At 35.7% G+C, this 18044-nt stretch overlaps 1 protein-coding gene across 2 annotated transcripts in view; it reads left to right on the forward strand.

Moving 5' to 3' along the window:
• EPHX1 (epoxide hydrolase 1) overlaps positions 1 to 18044 on the forward strand; it is a 46711-nt gene that overhangs the window by 19488 nt on the left and 9179 nt on the right. For both annotated transcript variants that reach the window (XM_051993404.1, XM_051993403.1), the window contains 2 exons: positions 14628 to 14815; positions 17347 to 17527. In XM_051993404.1, the coding sequence (XP_051849364.1) occupies positions 14628 to 14815; positions 17347 to 17527 (369 nt within the window). The remainder of the gene's footprint in view (positions 1 to 14627; positions 14816 to 17346; positions 17528 to 18044) is intronic.

The raw sequence follows: 18044 nt of genomic DNA on the forward strand, positions 1-18044 counted from the left end.
ATTCTTTTGAAATTCTGCTACATTTAACTGTGATTTTTTTTCATATCTTCATCAGTCCACTAACATCTATTAACCACCTACAGTGCACCAAGCATTTTACTAAGCATGGGAGACACAAAGAAAGGCAAAAAAAAAAAAAAAAAAGACAAAAAACCCAGCCCTTACACTCACAGAGCTCACAGTCCAATGGGGAGGAAAGAAGCAAACAATTATGATCCAAGAAGATAGATGCAGGATAAATAATCTTAGAGCGAAAACCCTAAGATTAAGGAGGATTGGGAAATAATTCTTGCAGAAAATGACACTTTAGCTGAAACTTAACAGAAATTAAGAAAGCTAGGAGTTGAGGTAAGAAAGAGCATTCCAGTCCCAGAGGGCAGGATTCAGTGTCCTGTCAAGAAATAATGAGTGTCACAGTACACAGAGAAAAGGAAGGTATAAGAAGACTTAAAAGGGAAGAATGAACCATGATGTAAAAGGACTTTGAAAATCAAATAGAGGATTTCATATTTTAGCATTGAGGCAATAGGGAGACACTAGAATTTATTTTAAAATTTCTTTTATTGGAGAATTAATGCAAATTTCAGATTTATTCCTTTTTTAACATTCATTTTATAAATTTTCAGTTCTAAATTTTTCTTTTGTCTTTCTTCTCATGTGTATCTTATACACATTAAGTCATAAAAAGTCTATATTAGTCATTTTGCAAAAAAAGGCAAGAAAAATAAAGTGAAAAAAATATGCTTTGATCTATACTCAGAGTTTATCAATTCTCTCTCTGGAGATGGATAGCATTATTCATCATCATGAGTTCTTTGTATTTGTCAATGATTATTGTATCGATCAGTGTATTTAAGTCTTTCATGCTGGTCATCTTTAAAGTATTACTGTTACTGTTATTGTATACAATGTTCTCCTGGTGCAGCAGTTCTTCATATAACTTCCTCTTTATATATCTTCTTTTTCTGAAATCATCTTGCTTGTCATTTATTGTAGCTCAACAGTATTTCAGTCACAAATATATACCATAGTTTGTTCAATCATTCTCTAACTGATGGACATGCTCTCAATGTCCAATTCTTTTCCAACACAGAAAGAGCTACTATAAATATTTTGTACAAATAGGTCCTTTATCTTTAAGGATTGCAATGTATTTTTAAAATATGTCTCATTTGATCTTCATGACAACCCTAGGAGGTAAGTGCTCTTATTATCTCCATGTTTGAGGCAGTTAAGAGATTTGTCTGGATTCGAACTCACTTCTTACTGACTCCAAATCCAGTGCTGTATCTACTAAGCCTCTTAGATGTCTCTGTATTCTGTATTCAGACCAACCAGAGTACTCACTGTTCCCAAGAATGTATACAGCACAATCTTATTCATGATGTATCTTTGTTTGTCGCTGCAGTCTCTATGCGTACAATGACCTCTATTTGAGTTACATTCCTTCTCATCCTTTAAAATCCAGCTTAATTGCTTTTTCTTTAATAAAACCTTCTTCATATGAGAGCTGGGGGAGTGTGTAGGTTTTCTAAATCTTATATATCACATTAAAATGTATTATTTTGTTGATAGTTTTTCATGTATGTGCCCTGTCTTTATGAGATATGACATGAAAGCTCCATTAGGCAGGAACCAGATTCCATCCTAATTTTGAATATATCTAAGAACTTGAAAACAGTGATCTACACTTTTGTGTTAATTTGAATTGTAGATGAAAGTATATCATTCTTAAGGCTTAAAGGCTTGATTCTGACATGGGTAACATGAAATATAACTCCTTCTTTCTTTTATCTTCTTCAGTTAGATAAGACATTCCTTATCATTTGCTGATTTTGCATTTCTCTCCTAAATCAACACAATGGAATAGTTCATGGCCAAATCCAATCATTCACTCTATGAAGTCAAAAGAGTTTGTGTTTAAAGTTCAAATTAGTCCTCTCAAGATTAGACTCGGGTCATAGATTATATGCTCAGTCATCATGCATCAGCAACTTGGTCCTAGGATATGGTGTATGGAAAGATGGACAACAGGTTGAAGTCAATCCTTCTCCCATTATATTTAATACTTCTCACATTGTAAAGTGCTGAGAGTGAACTGTATCCTGGACTGGGCTTCAACACTAGAGAGAAATGAGGAGACTTTAGAGAGAACCCTGAAGAAAACAAAGGAAATAATGAAAGAATTAGAAAATAGAACCCATGTGGAAAGGTTAGAGGCATTGAAATAAATTTGCTAGGTAAGAGAAGCTGGAAGAAATAATCTAATAATCAATCTATAAATCAATCAACAAGCATTTATTAATTACTTTCTATGTACCAGGTCTTAGGGATACAAATACAAAAAAAAAAAAAAAAAAAAAGTGGCCCTACTCTCAAATTTACATTCTTTAGGGGGGAGACATTTATAACTAATGATTTGGCTGATCTCAAATTGTTTTCTTGAATTTTCCTTATCCAAACAAAGGATTCCTAATCCTACCAGGGAGTTTTGATTCTCTCAGGGTTCAAGAGGAAGCTCAATCTTTTGTTAAGTCAGAATTGTTCTGCCAACCCCTTATATGAAGAGTTTCCCTAATCTTCCTCTGTTTTCTTGAATTTATAACATGCTCAAAAATTAAAAGTTGGAAAGGACCTTAGAAGTTACCTAGTCCTGCCCCTTATTTTATACAAAAGGAACTTGAAAATCTGAAAAGTGACTTGTCCAAGATCCTGAAGATCCAAATTTGGGTTCTCCAGTGTCAGATATGGCAATTTTTTTCATTGTTACACCATACTACTTCTCATTTATGTTTATCCTCTTTTTAATATCACCATATTATTCTAACATTATATTAGATTACACTATAATTAGCTGTGTTAGACAAAGAGGTTGTTTTCAATTTTTGTTTTTAATTGTGTTAACATTACAGATAAATATAGCAGGTAAGTGAAAGAGCACCTGGGTTCAGATCTCACTTTTAATACATGTCCTGTGTGAACTGGAACAAATCACTTAACCTCACTTGAGTGTCCATTTCCTCATCTGTAAAGTGAAGGTGATAGACTACATGGTCTTTTAGCTTCCAGCTCTACTGGTATCCTGTACCAATTATCTTATGGACATTTTGTCCAGCTACATTTTTGCACATGTAATCATTTTTTCCTTTTATTGACATGTTTGAAGATAGAGTTCTATCTGTGGAATCACTGGCCCAAAAGGTAGGATCACTTGTTTACTTTCTAAGATTTTGCACCAATTTAAAGATTTGCCAGCATTGGCTTAGAGATTTTATAATTGTAAGTAATTCCCTTTTGGGTTGGTCATCCTTTGATATTTTTACCATGCTGGTGACTTGAAGTGGTTCCTTGAGATTGCTTTGATTTTATTTTCTCTGATTAATAATAGGGAACTTGGTTAACTTTTTCACATTATCATTTGCAGTTTGTATTTAGAAATTTTACTGGATAAGTGTGTCTTTAAACCAACTATAAAAATAGTACTAAAAGCACGTAATTCTTGAAGAATGATTTTGGAAGAACAAATCAGGCTTTTACTGAATTGGAAGAATAAGAGGTTATAGAGGACACTTAGCTTTTATCATGACTGAGCTGGGAAAGAATGAAAACTAGTCAAAGTTAGGATTAGAAAAAAAAATGAGTTGTGGTTTCCTATTCTAAAATGTGTAAAAAGAGGAGTAAAGCAAAATTTGAGATCTTTTTCCTTGAGAAAGATCTTCTGTATTTCATGTTGTGTACCAATTACAATAGCAATATGTGGGCATTTTGCCAACTTACTCAAAATGTTGAAAGCCTATGTATTAAACACTGAGGTATTTTGTAATATAAATAGAAGGTCCTTAAGATCAGTCCTCTCACCTTTCAGATCAAGAAGATGACCACAAACGATAAGTAACTTGCCTATAATCAGATAGATATTAATAATAGAGGTCCATGGATTTAAACTTTTATCCCCCAATTTCAATTTCAGCTGCTTTGCCACTGGATCAAATTATCTCCTGTTTCAGAGACTTAGAAAAGTTCTTTTGGAGAGTTCACTAAAATTCTCTAGAATTTTACAATTTTAGAATTTATAAAAATTTTTAAAATTCTTTGAGAATTTGTAAAGCATTTGTCTTGAGAAAGGCTGTTTTACTCTTTCCAGAACTCTTGGAGGAAGATTAGGGAAACTCTTCATATAAGGGGTTGGCAGAACAATTCTGACAACAAAAGATTGAGCTTCCACTTGAACCCTGAGAGAATCAAAACTCTTTGGTAGGATTAGGAATCCTTTGTTTGGATAAGGAAAAATTCCTGACTCAATAAAGAACTATCTTGGACACTAAACTTTCCAGTATTATTTCAGCAGCCTTGTTAAGGAAGCATCTGTAGGATGATGGAATGGTTTTAATTGAACATAAGACAAAATCAAGGATTTCAAATTTTGAAAAAGCTCCTTTAGCTTACATGTTAAGCTTAAGCCTCAGTGCAAGACAAGAACATTCTTCTGTTGAGAGAACCCACCCTCAGGTAAGAGGGTAAGGAGCAGTGAGCCTCTTCCAAAGGGCCACAGGGGTAGTAAAATATACGTTCCTCAGAAAAGAAAGGGAACTAGGGGTTCAGGGCATACACTGTGTGTTGTATTCCTATAATTTTTAATATCTCCCTTTGTGCTTGTTATAGATTTATTTATTATATTTCTAATTTTGATATGCAGATTTGATTTATTAATCTCCTCTGTTTCTATTGTGTTAATGTAAGTTTTTAGGGAAACAATTCCTGTCTCTCCCCAGGATTTCTTTATCTCCATCTTAGAAATTTTGTTATTTCATTATTATAATTTTTGTTTCTATGATTTGTTGTTTGATCCATAATTATTTAGGATTTCATTATTAAGTCTTCATTTGGTTCATGTCTTTTGTTTGTACTTTCTGAACTGATTGTTTATTTGTATTGCATTTGTATTGCATTATTTTCTGTAAGTGATGTTTGCTGTTCCTTCCTTTTTACATTTATTTACCATGTCTCTGCCCCTAATATCTTATCAGTTTTTGTAAAAAGTTCAGTGTGCTAGCAGTGTGACCCTGGGCACTAGCTATGTGACCTTAAGCCAAAAAAAAAAAAAAGTTCATTGTGATGCTGAGAAACATACACACACACACACACACACACACACACACACACACATTTAGCAGTACCATTTAGAAAATGCCATAAGTCTCTTAGCTCTAGTTTCTTAAGCAATTTGTTAAATTTTTCTTACCTTAAGATTTGTCCAAAAACTGAGAATTATTAAAGTCTCCCCCTGTTATTGTATTACTCTCCATGTAATGCAATTTAGTTAATTTTTTCTTTAAATGAAGAAATACTAAGTAAGGTATTTAAAGCATACAAGTTTAATATTTATATTGCTTTGTTGTCTGTGGTTCCTTTCAGCATAATATCGTTTTCTCCTTTATCTTCATGTTGGGAGTTTTTATTTTTGCTTTTTTTGATAGAATGATTATGATTCCTGCTTTTTTGAATTTGCTCCTTATTTAGATTGTTCCAGATGTGTTTCTAGGAAGCAACAGATTTCTGGATTTTGCTTTCATATCCAATTTCTCATTTTATTAGTTGTTTAGTTCATTCATATTAAAAGTTATGAGAGTTTATTTTCCATCATATGTCTCTAATATCAGTTTTGTTTTCTGAATTAAGATTTTTTTTAGTTCCTTTTCTTCTCTAAAAACATTGCTTTGTTTCTTCAGTTTGTTTTGTTTTGTTTTGTTTTGTTTTTGCTTACTCTACTTTAGGGCAATCTCATTCCCACGGGCTTCTCTATCCCTCATCCTCAGACAACACATATATCCCCCCCCACTTCTTCCACATCTTCCACTCTTGTTTATCACCCTTACTCTGGTTTTGGAGTTTTGTTTAACTTAGTAGTTCTGGACTTTTTTACCCTTTTATTTCATTATCAAATTCTTTTCCCTTTCCTCCTTTTTGTTTAAGTAAAATAAAAAAACCCTTTCTTTCCTCCTTTAACTTCAAAGGTGACTTTATTTTTTTTAGTTTTTATCCTCTGAGGTAATTTATTTCATTACTTTTATTTTCTTTGGTTGCTGCAATTTACCTTTCTTGTAAGTGTTTGCAAAGTGGATTATCTCTTTAGGGTGTCTTTTAATAAAGGGGTTCAAATGCTTCATTATTATTAGATGTCCATCTCTTTTCATTGCTAATTTAGACTTCGGTTTCAGGATATTTCATCTTGGATGTAAAGCTCTTTTGCTCTTTGCAACATATTACCCTATTCTCTTCTGCAGTTTCTGGTGGGTAGAGAATAGTCTTCAGTTATTTGGTTTTCCTTTCTTTTCTAATTGAAAATCTTTTCCTAGTTGCTTGCAAAATTTGTGATTTGTCATTGGAATTGTTAAAATCAACCACTATATGTCTTGGAGTTTACGGCATAGGTGTTTATTTATTCTGGAAGCAATTTATAGATTATTTTGATTGTCATTTTGTTTCTTTTTTTTTCAGAAGTTCTGAGTTTTCTAAATTTTTTTGGCATTATAATGTTAAGATTTTTGATCTCTCATGTTCCTTGTGTAAGACCCATAAATTGTCTCTAATCAAACTGCCTTTAAGATCAATACCATTTGTTTGTGTAGTTATCTCTTCCACATCTTAACTTTCCCCACTTAATTTTGCTATATCTCAGAGTTGGCATAATAAATTAAATGGGAATATTATGGAAATTTTGCAGAAACTGGAGATGACATGCAAAAAACAGAAGATAACAGAAAAAGTTTAGAAACTCAGAAATGCATAAAATATATGTATAGTATTATATAATAACATATTTTATCTTTTAATATCATAATAATTCAGACTTCTCTGGTGAGAAGGAAGAGCCAAAAACTTTTAAATGGATTTTCCAAAAGATGGGGATATAGTTGTCAATTTTGCTTTCACAATTATTTTGGGAAAATGTCACGGTGGTTTCATGCTGTTTTGGGAATCTGTAGGATCCTCTGCTTCATCGGTGTTGATTTAATTTCCTTTGTTTTATTCAGGAGTGTTTAGATTAATTTATATGATCTAGAGATCATTTTACCTTCTGTAATTAATATCTTCTCTTTTGGTTTATCTGCTTGCGCTCAGTATTTTTAACTGAATTTTGTTCTTCCTGAATCCTTTGGTAATTTCAGTCTTTTGCCTTTAAATTTCCTCATCATATACTTTCTTATTCCTCCTTTAGTGATATTTTCCCTGAAGGCTAGATCTCAAATATTTCCCAGTTTTCTTCCATCCTGGGGAATTCATTTTTCACTCACTTCAATCTATGCCCCAAATGGCTTCTAGGAGGACAGCTAGCTTCAGCCAAATGCAAATTTTCTGTCCTTCAGGCCTGGTGGAGTCCCACACATTCTGGTGGCAGTTTCCTTGCTTCCTCATTCCTCTGGCTGGCTGACAATAATCCAGAGCAATTCTGTCCTGCCATCCCAGGTAGACAAGATTTTCTTTTGTTTTGAACTTCTTTTTTTAATTGAACCTTTTTATTTTTAAAATATATACATGGATAATTTCAACATTCACCTTGTGTTTTAATTTGATATCAGTCTTCCTCCCATATAACTAAATTTGTGACAATTAAGCCTCTTGGAGAGACATTGTGATACAGTGATTAGAAAGTTATTCTTAGAGCAGAAAGTCATGGCTCAGTCACACTGAACCCTGTATTCTTTTTTTTTATATCTTTTTATTTACAAGATATATGCATGGGTAGTTTTTCAGCATTGACAATTGCAAAACCTTTTGTTCCAATTTTTCCCCTCCTTCCCTCCACCCCCTCCCCCAGATGGCAATGAACCTTGTATTCTAATTTTTAAAACCTTGTGTTCCAATTTTTTCCTTCCCTTCCCCTCACCCTCTCCCCTAGAGGCAAGTAATCCAATATATGTTAAACTTGTGCAATTCTTCTATACATATTTCCACAATTATCATACTGCCCAAGAAAAATCAAATCCAAAAAATGAGAAAGAAAACAAAATCCAAGCAAACAATAACAACAAAAATGAAAATACTATGTTGTGGCCCTCATTCAGTTTCCACCATCCTCTCTCTGAATACAGATGGCTTTCATCATCACAAGATCATTGGAACTGGTCTGAATCATTTACACTTCACAGCACAGAGTTGAGCTATTGAGGGAAAGTAGCATTCAGTTCTGTTCTTTATTGTGTTGGAATGGTAGACAGAGGGCAGGTGGAGGAAGGTATCCTAGACGACATTAATTGCTGGATGGGTCCCAAGGCACAAGTCCAGGTTGTGTCCGGCTACCAAACGATATGCAAGTGTGCTTGTGGATACAGTGTATTGAATGAATAGACTAGGAATTAGCCTTTTCTGCTGTTAGTACATTGTTATTTTCCTATTAGGGTTCTTGGTGTCTTAGACTGTAGAGATAACTGCAATTGCTTTATCTTTTGTGTATAATTCTTTATTTTAGAAAAGTTTCAGGGCTTATAAAAATTGGAAAAAATGTCTTATGCATCATCTTATTGGATACTACTTGGAATATATCCTCCAATGTGTATTCCAGTTAGACAGATGAAAAAATTAGGCTGAGCTGAGTCCTAACAAGTAATTTTGATACCCAGCATATGCAAAATGAAGAGTTCTGGGGCAAGCATCATCAAATTGATTTTGTGATTTTTTGGTCAACTTTGTGAAAATGACTTTTTTTTTTGGAACTGACTTGTGCAGGGATTTTCTAATAAGGGACTTCTGCTAACAAAGCAGCCATTCTCTTTTCGGAAACATACTGTTGAGAAATTAATTGTCTTGCCCACAGTCACATAAGATGAAAGAAACATGACTTGAATCCAGGCCTTGCTGACTCCAGGATTGTCTATCATCTAAACCATAGTGGCTTCTGTGAAAATAATACAAGTAGGACTTGTACAAGGGTTTAGGGAACTAAACAAGGGTTTAGGGAACTCTTAGAAGGAGGAAGCTTCTTCTACTAAAGCATATCAATACCCTCTCTGCAACTTAAAGTTTTAGAGATTTGCCTAGAATACTTAGGCCCATGGTCTTAGAATCAGTATGACTTTGAGTCATGTATTTCTGTTCCAAGACCAGCTTTCTAATCACTAAATCACATTGCTTCTCCAAGAGGCTTACATACAAGAAGTAACTGTCACAAATTTAGTTGTATGGGAGGGAAGACTGATATTAACCCCATAGTGGAATATTGAGAGATCTCAAGGCCGTTTCTGGGGCAGTTTGCTTTTAGGGGAGCAATTAGGGATGGAGAGCAGGGTGGAATTATATCTAGAAGTTTATCTGGAGTGCAGCTTTCCAGTGCTGACTAATTATTTTTACCATCTAGATATAACTCTTTTGTGTTTCTGCAGTACTGAAATGTGCTACTCAGATGTAAATGGCACTAATTTAAAATTTGTATAATCTTCTAAAACCATTTTTTAGTTATTGTGCCTTCTAAATTTCACTGCTTTGAAAAAACCTAATCACCACATCCTAGTTAGAGCTCCATGAGGGAATTCTAATGGAAAGAACAAATGAGCCTTTTTCTAACACTTGGCTTTTGGAGGTCATTGGAAGACTATATTAACAAGTAGATAGTTGTCTTATTTGTTGTTATTATCTTAATTCAGGAACTGTGTTATAACATTCCCATGTGGAATTTTACTATAATTTCACAAGTGCCTATAGGTCTGTTCCCCTTTGTTTTACTTGCACTAAAGATGACCAGACTAAAGATTGTCCATTATAGAAATGAAAATAACCCCCATGTCTGGGGGCAGCTAGGTGGTGCAAGACCTGAGTTCAAATCTGGCCTCAGACACTTACTGGCTGTGTGACCCTAAGCAAATGACTTAACTCTGTTTGCCTCAGTTTCCTCATCTATAAAATGAGCTGGAGAAGGAAGTGGCAAGCTGCTCCAGTTATCTCTGCCAAGAAAACCTCAAATGGAATCAGGAAGATTGGACACAACTGAAAACTAAACTCATCTAGGACATTGAAACATGATATGCAGATATGCAAAAGTTCTGGATGTGTACTTTCCAGTAACTGCTGTTGATGTGGGTTCTTCTTGTCTAAAGTTCTAGCTAAATGGCCAGTCTCTCCCCAGGTCCTGTGGCAGAAGAGAGTCCTTCTTTAACAGACAAAACCTGGAGGTCCTCCCCTCATCCTCACCTCACCCTGGTCATGTCAGAGTCTTAGAAGAAAGTTCCTTCTGCCAGGACCAAGCACAGGAGGCAGCTCTAGAGCTGAGTCCATTGGGAGGAACCTGCCAAGAAAGGGGGCAGAACAAGGCCCAGTGTAGAATTCCCTCTCTTTGTTTCTTTGGAGGAAATCTAAAGATTGAGAGAAAAAAGATTAAAATCATTTCTTATTAGAGAAGCTGTCACATATACTTTGGACATTATTCTCCTAATCCCTTGGAGCTATAGGGATCCTGAAGAAAGAGAAAGTATTAGCCAGTTGTAGTATAGGACTGACCATATGCTGGATTCTGAGGGAGAGGAAGGAGTTTCAGTAGCCTAATTTTTGAGAAATGTTCAGTTGGTAGTGACTGTTTGCTGAGCCCCTTTGGGGCATTGTTGCATTCCAGCATCCCAGGGCCAGAGCCAGAACTAATTTTTCATGTGTTGAATGCTGAAAGGGAAAAGTAAAAGTAAGAAAGCTTGTGAATGATTTCAGTTAGAAAAATAAACTAGGATGGTGATCCTGTTTACTCTTTAAGTGACTGAATTAGAGATAGATCTTTAGATCTGGAGTCAGGAAGAAATGGCTTCACATCCTTTCTCCCATTTCCCACCCCTCTAACAGGCTCCATCAACACTAAACAAGTCACTTACGATTCAGTTTACTTGGAGCAACTAGGTGGTACAGTGGATAGAGCACCAGCCCTAAAGTCAGGAGGACCTGAGTTTAAATCTGGCCTCAGACACTTAACACTTTCTAGCTGTGTGGCAAGTCACTTAACCCCAATTGCCTCAGCAAAAAAAAAAGAAAAAAAAGATTCTGTTTTACTCATTTGTAAAATGAATACAATAGTAACTCTGTGTCTTACAGGATAGGTATAAGTATCTAAAGATATTTGTAAAGTGAGAAAATATATGTACACACTATTGATTAGACAATTGCAAATTAAGACAACCATGAGGTACTAATTCACAATCTCAGATTAGTTAAAATGACAAGAAAATATAATGATAAATATTGGAGGGAATATGGGAAAACTGGAACACTAATACATTGTTGGTGGGTGTTGTAAATTGATTCAATCATTCTGGAGAATAATTTGTTACTATGCCCCAAACGCTATCAAACTGTGCATAGGAAAAAGGACCCACATGTGCATGTGTTTGTGGCAGCCCTTTTGTAGTGGCAAGAAACTGGAAACTGAGTGGATGCCCATTAGTTGGGGAATGGCTGAAGTTATAGTGTATGAATGCAATGGAATATTATCATTTTATAAGAAACAATCAGCAGAGGTAATATATGTACAGGAATCTGCAAACCCATAGAGCAGCTAGGAGATATAGTGGACAGAGCATCAGCTCTGGAGTCAGGAAGACTCATCTTTCTGAGTTCAAATCTGGCCTCAGACATTTAGTAGCTATGTGATCCTGAACAAGTCACCTAACCCTGTTTGCTTCAGTTTCTTCAATTGTAAAGGGAGCTGGAAAAGGAAACAGCAAACCACTTCAGTAACTTTTCCAAGAAACCCCCAAATAGCTCACAAAGCATTGGACATGGTTAAACAACAAAAATAACCAAGTGATATGCAAATGCTATCATCATCATCATCATTATCATTTGTGTCAGCTATTATTATTTACTCTTATAGTATCCCTCAATTACTTATTCAAATTGTGTGGCTTTGGACAAATCATTCAACTCTAGAATGTGTTTTCTTCAAATGAACAACCGGATGACCTCTAAGATCTCCTGGTGCTCTGTGCAGTTAGATATTACAGGTATTATCCTTCCCATTATCCTGATGAGGAAACTGAAAGAGGTTAAGTGACTTCTCATACGAGTCATATAAGGACCCAGATCTCTCCTAAGTCCTAACTTAATGTTCTCATCCTTCAGTGTTCAGTAACATTCCAAAAGACACCAAATAAACAGTATAACTTGGGCTTTGGATCTAGGTCTTCAGATTATACCACTATGCCACAGTTCTTCTTCTCTGAGTACCAAGATGGCAGAATAGTTTTAGACTATGGAAAAAATAAGATATCATTTGTCCTCCCACCCAATGAATGAATGATAAGCTATCCTGTTGTCCATTAAGCAAAAAAAAAAAAAAAAAAAAAAAATTAGATAAAAATAGCATGCTTTGATTTGTTTTTGTTTTTTTTTCCCTCAGAGTCCATCAGTTTTTTTCTCTGAATATGAATAGCATTTTCCATCAGGAGTGATTTGTAATTGTCTTGGGTCATTGTATTGCTGAGAAAAGCTAAGTCATTTATAGTTGATCATCATACAATGTTGCTGTTCCTGTACACAATGTTTTCTGGTTCTTTTCATTTCACTTTGTATCAATTCATACAGTTTTTTTCAGATTAGGAAAAACTTTCTAAATGGGTCTCTGTGTCCAAAGTAGAATATACTATCTGAGAAAATAGTGGTAACCTTGGAGATCACCAAATAAAAGTTGACCCACTTGTCACCTCTTTTATAAAGGGAATTTTTGTTTTTTCTAGTATGGATTAGATAAAATGACTAACTGAGGTTCTTTTTAACTCAAGATTCTGATTTTGTGAGGACTTGTAATATGGGCAGGAAGCCATGGCATTTATTTCTCCAGGTGTTTTGGGTTGGAAAGGGAGGAACCGAAACAAGGACAGGTGAAAGCTGCAGAATGAATGAAGCATTTCTTTGGGGTCATTTATTATTCCTTTCAAAGGGCTACATTCCCTTCCCATTAAAACTAAGATAGTTCAGAGCTTTCTAGTGCCGGAGGCCAATTCCTGGCTAGGAACTTGAAACAATCTAATCACTTATTTATTCTGTGGTTAGAGGATCATAAAATTTGAAACTTTGATTTTATAGATGGTGGACTGTGAGATACAAAAAAGAAAAAAAGAAAAAGAAAGAAGTAATTTACCAAAGATCACACAGCTTATTAAGTAGCACTTAAACCTAGGTCTATTTCTAACTCTGAGGCTAGTGCTTTTATTTAGTCCATTTGAATCTATTTGATAGTAAAAAACTGGTTGACATCACATATGCACAAAGTTAGACCTGCTTGAAACCATCCTACTGTCCATTGGGATGTCAATACCCATCTTAAAACTAGATTGTGGAGAAGTCATCCCACATTCATGTTTCTGTATTTAAAATTGCATATCAACCATCCTATGGAGTAGGGTAGGGGCAAAATATCTAAGGGAGAAGTGAGAAGATGATAAAACTCAGGCCCAGGAAGTCTCCTAAAGAAGTCTCTCTACCTGGTTCTACCACCGTTCAGGTAGCTTCCTGTATACAAGACATTAGAGATATAAAGTTCCATATCCTGGGATCATGGTTCTTATTGACTCCCCTCAACCAATGCTTCCCTTGTATGTGGGACCAATGTTCCAATCCCTTCCCCCAAGTTAGTCTAGATTTCTCTTCAAAGATAAAAGAGCTGACCTAGGAACCAAGATGCCCACGTGGGTGCAATCCTTGGTTGTCCCACGATGTCCCAAGAGAACCCAAATCACCATTTCCATATGGAAGTGACAGGGGCTGTGTCTACCAAATTACCTACGAAGTAGACTTTTTGGAGATCTTTGCTTTGGATAGGCAACCTTTTGTTGACTGTTGAATGATCTTTGAGTGTCTCCTTCCAATATTGAACCTGAACTAACTGGATTAATCCTACAATATTTTTACCACATCCACTCAAGTGTAACTTAGTTATTGTCCACTAAATCACCAATTAAACATCATTATCATGTGAAAGAAACAGCCTTTAAAATATATCATTTAGCAGCATCATAGAATAGAAATGCACTGGAATTGAAGTTAGAGGACTGACTCTGTCCTTTTTCTTATGACTCAAGAGACCTTTTAGTAATTGAGACCTCTTTTTCCTTAACTATAAAATGAAAGGGTTGATCCCAACAGTTTTTTCTAGCTTTGACATTATGTGTTCTAGGCCAGTTAGAGATTCATTGACAACTCAGGTTTTCATAGCAATGTAGATAATTTCATCTTCTGAATTCACTCTCATTTCCAATAACTGATACTTATATTGAATTTTGCATATATTATCTTATGTGATTCATATCCTATGAAGTACATGCTACCATCCCCATTTTACAGATGAGGAAAATTAAGCTTAAGAAAGAATTATTGCCCATAGTTACATAGCTAGTAAGTGTCAGAGTCAGTATTTGATTCCTAGGTCTAGATTGAATCTTAAGTTCAGGATTCTTTTCAGTGCCTGCAAACTGCTAAGCCTGAAGCCAGCTCTTTGAGGTGGTATGGCTAATGTTCCCTGTTTTTGGAGGGAGGTAGGGTTAGCTTGGCCATAGGAATAAGGATGTAATGGAGACTTTAAGTCTTAATAACTGGTCCCCAGCTATGGGACTGACTGTCCTTTGACTAATTTTGCTTGTATGTGCCTTCTCTTACAGATATGTGGTTTCTACAGATTTTAGCTGTCCTGTTTCTGATCCGTTTAATCTACTGGGTCATTAACAGAGGGAATAATGAAAAATTAGAAATGGAAGATGCATGGTGGGGCCCAGGAAAAAAGCCCAGCACACCTGAGGATGAAAGCATCCGCCCCTTCAAGGTGGAAACTTCAGAAGAAGAGATCAAGGTAAATGAGACATCTTCCTGAAGAGAACTAAACAGAGGAGCTAGGAGACGGGTGGTACAGTGGCTAGAGTGCTAAGCCTGAAGTCAGGAAGCTCTGAATAAGGGTTTTTCTCTGCTAAAGTAGATGAACACTTCCTCTGCAACCTGTAATCAATGTGGTACAGTGGAGAGAGAGCTGAATGACTTTGGAGTGCTGCCTTTTAATTCCAATATTGAACCTGAACTAGCAAGACTAATCCTACAATATTTCCTTTTCCCTACCACATCCATCCAAGTACAGCTTATTCAATTGGTGATTTAATGTGCAATAATTTTCATTATCACATGAAAGAAACAGCCTTTGAAGTATATCATTTAGCAGCATCATAGAATAGAAATGCACTGGAATTGAAGTTAGGGAACCTAGCATTGGAGACCTTTTGCTTACCTCTGACCTCACAGGAGCCATGCCATTGATAGTAAATAGGGTTGGGTGGATGAGAGGATAGGATGGAGAAAAGATGAGGTAATGCTTTTGGTAGGGAGGGAGAATGGAGCTGTTGTAATAACTTACTCCTCTCTGAAAGTTTCAGACTTCTTATCAATCTCTAGCTTCTTCTATACCAGTTCTCCCCTCCACCTCTGCCTCCCCAGTTCTTCCCCAAATATCCTGGCCACATATGGTAAGTAAGAATGTGAGGAGTGAAAAGTAGGGCCGAGATGGTTCTCTGTGGTTAGATGGAAGAGCTATAACTGGGAAAGCTGGAAATTTCAGCAAATTTGGCTGATTTTGGGGTTGCAGAGGGTGGGATGATATCATCTAAGGAATGGCTTCTTCTGAATGGTCTAGTACACTAGAGAAAGAGGCCACAGGTGGTAAGAATCTCGAGAAATGAGGAAACCAGTAGGAACAGAATTTGGAAAGTTTAAAAAGACTGTGAACTTGGCTATCTAGTCCATCCTCCTCATTGTAAAGACAAGAAAATTGAAACCTAGGAAAGTTACCCAGAGTCTCAGGGGTAGTATACATCAATGGTGGGATTTGAACTCAGATCACTTGAAGTGGTACTCTTTCTACTATACCATGTTGTTCCAGATGCTCAACACCTTATTTGGGTACATTTAAGCATGAACATCAGAATATATTTTTTTAAAGCAACCACTTTAAAAAACCAAGTGTCTTATACTCATTTGATTTCTGGATACTAACCTCACCCCTCAAAACCACCTTTTCTCTTTCCCTCCCTCCCTCCTTCTCTCTCTCTCTCTCTCTCTCTCTCTCTCTTTTTGTCTTTGTCTGTCTCTCTCTCACACACACGCACACATTTTTTTTTTAATGTTTTGATGATCTAAAAAAGAAGAAAGGGAAGGGAAGAGTAAAAAATTCTACAAAAGAGAAGAGCTGGAGGAAATAGGTGCCACTTGAGCCTATCTCACTTTCATCCAAGCTTCTTAAAGGAGGGGAGAACACTGTTGAATTCAGCGAAATGGGAGAGAAGGGGGAGAAGACAAAGGCAGGTGAAAAGAGGTTCGATAGAGTAAGGGAGGATTTAGTCTTAAGCAAAGCAAACTCTAACTATAGAGGGTAGATTGTGGAAAAGGATTTAAAAGGGAAGAATATAAGGGATAAGAACTGGTGATTGGACTCTAGTTAACAAAAAGAGAAGCAGGGGAGCTGAATTAAATTGTATCAAGCCTAGAGCACTGGTGCTGAGCAAATTTCTCTCTCATCACTCTCTTCTTCATATAGTAGAAGGTTCGGGGAAACTGATCAACACAATGACTGATACCTGGGAACTAATGATGAAACTTGTTCCCTATCTCCTAACAAAGAGATAATGAACTTTTTTTTTTGGACTTAGTGCAGGAATTTGTTTTCTTTATGCATTTTTTAATCTTTTAATTGTGCATATTTGCTCCAAAGAGTTTTTTTTTCTTTTTTTCAAAAGCTGGAAGAAGTTGAAAGGAGAGAAAGTAAATTTTCATTCATTGAAATTAAAATAAGTTTGTTTTTTAAACATCTATAGAATATAGGAATCCAGTTTAAGATGTCTACTAGGTAGATGAAGATGCAAAACTAAAAGATAAGAAAGAAGGCAGTGCTGGATCATCTTCATAGAGAAAATAAGATTATCCTAAATGAGGAACCCATTACAAAAGTAAAGGCATAGTATTTTGCTTGAGTATACTTATTTGTTACAACAGAAGATTTCTTGATTATGGGAGCGGAAAGGATAAGTAAATTAGTGGTTATCTGACAAAAAAAGAGAAGAAAAGAACATGAATAAAACATTTTTAAAAAACCATAAAATTCTTCTTTCCTAATTCAGGAGCATATTGTAAGTTTATGTTCATAATATTAAGTTCTTGCTTAAACTTTGTTTTGCAATTATCAAACCTCTGAGGTCACCTAGTCAAAGCCATTTATTTTTAAAGACAAAAAAAAATTCCTTGATTTGCTGTTTAAATGTTTGTGGCTATCTCTAGAGAATAGTTTTTCAGTTGAGTCCTATCCCTCTGTCACTATTTGTTCCTGCTTCTTCCCCAACCTAGGACTTACACCAGAGGATTGATATGGCTCGATTCACCCCACCCCTAGAGGACAGCCGTTTCCATTATGGATTCAACTCTAATTACCTAAAGAAGGTGGTTTCCTATTGGAGGAACCAATTTGATTGGAGGAAGCAGGTGGAGATTCTCAACAAATACCCTCATTTCAAAACTAAAATTGAAGGTATTTTTCCAAAATACATCTAATTTTGCCCTTAGATTGTGATAAAATCAGGGTCTTCTTACCTTGGACATCAGACTCAACAGCTTACCCTAGCTTTATTCCAGGTAGTGGTTGTTTAATAAGATAACATGAAGAGGTCATCTTATCTATTTCCCCTCCCTTAATAACTCTACATTCAAACTATCTCAGACTGGAGATTTATGGCCTCCCCTTTTCATTGTTCTAGTGTTCAATGACAACCTATCAGAAAGGTTTTTCTTATGCCTGAACCCTATAAATCTTTAACAAATTAAAAAAAGCAAAGACTTTCTTAGAAATGACCCTTTATAGGACTCCTGTGAAGGCCCAAGTTACTGTGTGTTCTAGATCCCCTGGGGGCCTTCTGTGCATGCATAAAACTGAATCTTGGATACCCTGATCTCTCTGCCACTAACAATACATTTCCTGTCCTAAGATGGTTTTTGAAGGTGCAGAAGGATGTTAGGAACTCCTTAGTTTGTTTTTATGGAAATAACTG

Source organism: Antechinus flavipes, chromosome 4, assembly GCF_016432865.1.
Source record: "Antechinus flavipes isolate AdamAnt ecotype Samford, QLD, Australia chromosome 4, AdamAnt_v2, whole genome shotgun sequence".
NCBI lineage: Eukaryota > Metazoa > Chordata > Mammalia > Dasyuromorphia > Dasyuridae > Antechinus > Antechinus flavipes.